This window comes from Meleagris gallopavo, chromosome 5 (genome assembly GCF_000146605.3).
Source record: "Meleagris gallopavo isolate NT-WF06-2002-E0010 breed Aviagen turkey brand Nicholas breeding stock chromosome 5, Turkey_5.1, whole genome shotgun sequence".
NCBI classification, from domain to species: domain Eukaryota; kingdom Metazoa; phylum Chordata; class Aves; order Galliformes; family Phasianidae; genus Meleagris; species Meleagris gallopavo.
Genome location: NC_015015.2, coordinates 57,926,797 through 57,929,526, shown reverse-complemented (window position 1 = coordinate 57,929,526; position 2,730 = coordinate 57,926,797). Strand labels below are relative to the sequence as shown.

Sequence of the window (2,730 nt, the reverse complement as noted above, 5' to 3'; positions counted from 1 at the left end):
GCGAGCCGTCCTGTCCCCGCTGGCTCCTTCTCATCTCGCTTTGCCATGTATTTTTTTTTATTATTTTTCAACTTTCTTCGGAAGAGGAGGAGGAGGGGGAGGGGGGGGCTCGCTTCTCATCCTGACTTTCCTTGTCGTTTGTTGTTGCGTTTTTTACACCCCAGAGACACCATGATTCCTGGTAACCGAATGCTGATGGTCATCCTACTATGCCAAGTCCTGCTGGGAGGTACCAACCATGCTAGCCTGATCCCCGAGACCGGCAGGAAGAAAGTCGCAGAGCTTCAGGGACAAGCCGGATCCGGACGCCGCTCTGCCCAAAGCCATGAACTCTTGCGGGGTTTCGAAACGACTCTGCTGCAGATGTTTGGGCTGCGAAGGCGGCCCCAGCCCAGCAAATCAGCCGTCATCCCCAGTTACATGCTGGATCTCTACCGACTCCAGTCCGGAGAAGAGGAGGAGAGCCTCCAGGAGATCAGCCTGCAGTACCCCGAGCGATCGACCAGCCGGGCCAACACCGTGAGGAGCTTCCACCATGAAGGTCAGTGATGGGAGGAGGGAAATTCCCAGCCCCGGCAGCGCTCGGGAGCTCACCGATGCGTTTAGGAGCGGGTTGTGCCCGCCTCTTCGCTTTTTACGGGAGGAAAAACGCTCCCGACGCGTGCGGTTTGCGGGTGACAGCGTGCTGCCGGGCTGTTTTCCAGCATCCCGTGGCTGTTTCAGGGTATTGGAACACTTTGACGACTCTGTCCCTCGGTCCCTATGCCACGGGATCATTGCTGGGCTCGCGTGGATTTAATGCATCCGATGCGGGAGTGAATGAGGGCGGGAGGTCGCCCACCCCCGCAGTGTTTCTTTTGAACTTCCAAAGCCATCGCTGCCTGGTTTTGCTCTTAAGGGAAAAAAAAAAAAAAAACTCCCCCCCCCGAAACCCCTCCTCGAATTTAATACTTACAGCTGCGTGTTTATAAGGTTTATTCAATAGGCCCTTGTAATCTGATCCAAATGTTTCCTAGCGGATGTTTCTTTTCCAAAGTAAATCTGAATTATTAATCCAGCCGCATCATTACAGCTTTGGAATTTGCTTCGCTTTCTCCCCCTGCGCCCCGTAACAAGGCAGCTCTGTGCTCCCCTCTGCTTTGGAGCCCCAGGGGGGAAAGCAAAAGGGGAAAAACCTCCTCCGAAGTGGGAGAGAGGCGGAGGGAAGGGGTCAGAGTGCGGAGGGAGAGCACACGGCACCCGGACCGCTCCGACTGTGATTGGGATGCACGGGGTAATTGAGCCAGGCAGGTGAATGCGGGCCGGAACGGCGCCGGGGCTGTGGCTGCGTGCCCTGAGGCTGACGCGCTCCCGTTTCGTTCTTTTGTCCCGTTTTCCCCCTTCCCTGCACCCATTCAGAGCACCTGGAGAGCGTCCCGGGTCCCAGCGAAGCGCCGCGGATCCGCTTCGTCTTCAACCTCAGCAGCGTGCCGGACAACGAGGTGATCTCGTCGGCGGAGCTGCGGCTGTACCGGGAGCAGGTGGAGGAGCCGAGCGCGGCGTGGGAGAGGGGCTTCCACCGGATAAACATTTACGAAGTGATGAAGCCGCTGTCGGAGCGCTCGCAGGCCATTACGCGCCTGTTGGACACGCGGTTGGTGCACCACAACGTGACGCGCTGGGAGACCTTTGATGTGAGCCCAGCCGTGATCCGGTGGACCAAGGACAAGCAGCCGAACCACGGACTGGTGATCGAGGTGACCCACCTCCACCAGGCACAGACTCATCAGGGCAAACACGTCAGGATTAGCCGATCTTTACCTCAAGGGCACGGCGGGGACTGGGCGCAGCTCAGGCCGCTCCTGGTCACTTTCGGGCACGACGGACGAGGCCACGCGCTGACCCGCAGGGCCCGCCGCAGCCCCAAGCACCAACGTTCCCGCAAGAACAAAAAAAACTGCCGCCGCCACGCTCTCTATGTGGATTTCAGCGACGTGGGTTGGAACGATTGGATCGTGGCCCCCCCGGGCTACCAGGCGTTTTACTGCCACGGGGACTGCCCCTTCCCTCTGGCCGACCACCTCAACTCCACCAACCACGCCATCGTGCAGACGTTGGTCAACTCCGTCAACTCCAGCATCCCCAAGGCCTGCTGCGTGCCCACGGAGCTGAGCGCCATCTCCATGCTCTACCTGGATGAGTATGACAAGGTGGTGCTGAAAAACTACCAGGAGATGGTGGTGGAGGGGTGCGGGTGCCGCTGACCCCTTCCCTCCCCTCCCCTCCTCTCTCCCTCCCGTCCCACCCCAGAACTGCTTGCTCTAGCTGGACTCTTCCTCTAAACTAAACGTTCACCTTGACCTTATTTATGACTTTATGTGCAAATGTTTTTTGACAATAATGATCATATATTTTGACAAAATATATTTATAACTACGTATTAAAAGAGAAAAAAATAAAATGAGTCATTATTTTAAAGGTAAATGCATTTTGTGTCTCACCTCTCGGGGTGCTGCTGGCCCGGAGCGCAGCAGGGAACGTATCTGCTCTCCTCCTCTCTCCTCTCCCTCTTTTCCTCCCTCCTCTCTTTCCCTCTCCATTTCCCCACCCCCCGCCCACCCCATAGTCTTTGCCAATCTCGGTGTCTCTGTTTCTCACCGAGGTACCATGGAGCCCCGGTGCTGAGGAGCACCTCACTGGACAGTCAGCTGCTGGAAATAGAGCCCATCTTGCTCACCTGGCCCGAGTGTT

At 57.1% G+C, this 2,730-nt stretch overlaps 1 protein-coding gene across 1 annotated transcript; it reads left to right on the top strand.

The window, feature by feature from the left end:
* The first annotated feature begins 164 nt into the window (after positions 1-164).
* Positions 165-2,463, top strand: BMP4 (bone morphogenetic protein 4). The gene is made up of 2 exons (XM_010712170.3): positions 165-541; positions 1,399-2,463. Exons 1-2 carry the CDS (start codon positions 172-174, stop codon positions 2,241-2,243), a joined length of 1,215 nt encoding a protein of 404 aa, XP_010710472.1. The 5' UTR covers positions 165-171; the 3' UTR covers positions 2,244-2,463.
* The last annotated feature ends 267 nt before the right edge of the window (positions 2,464-2,730 follow it).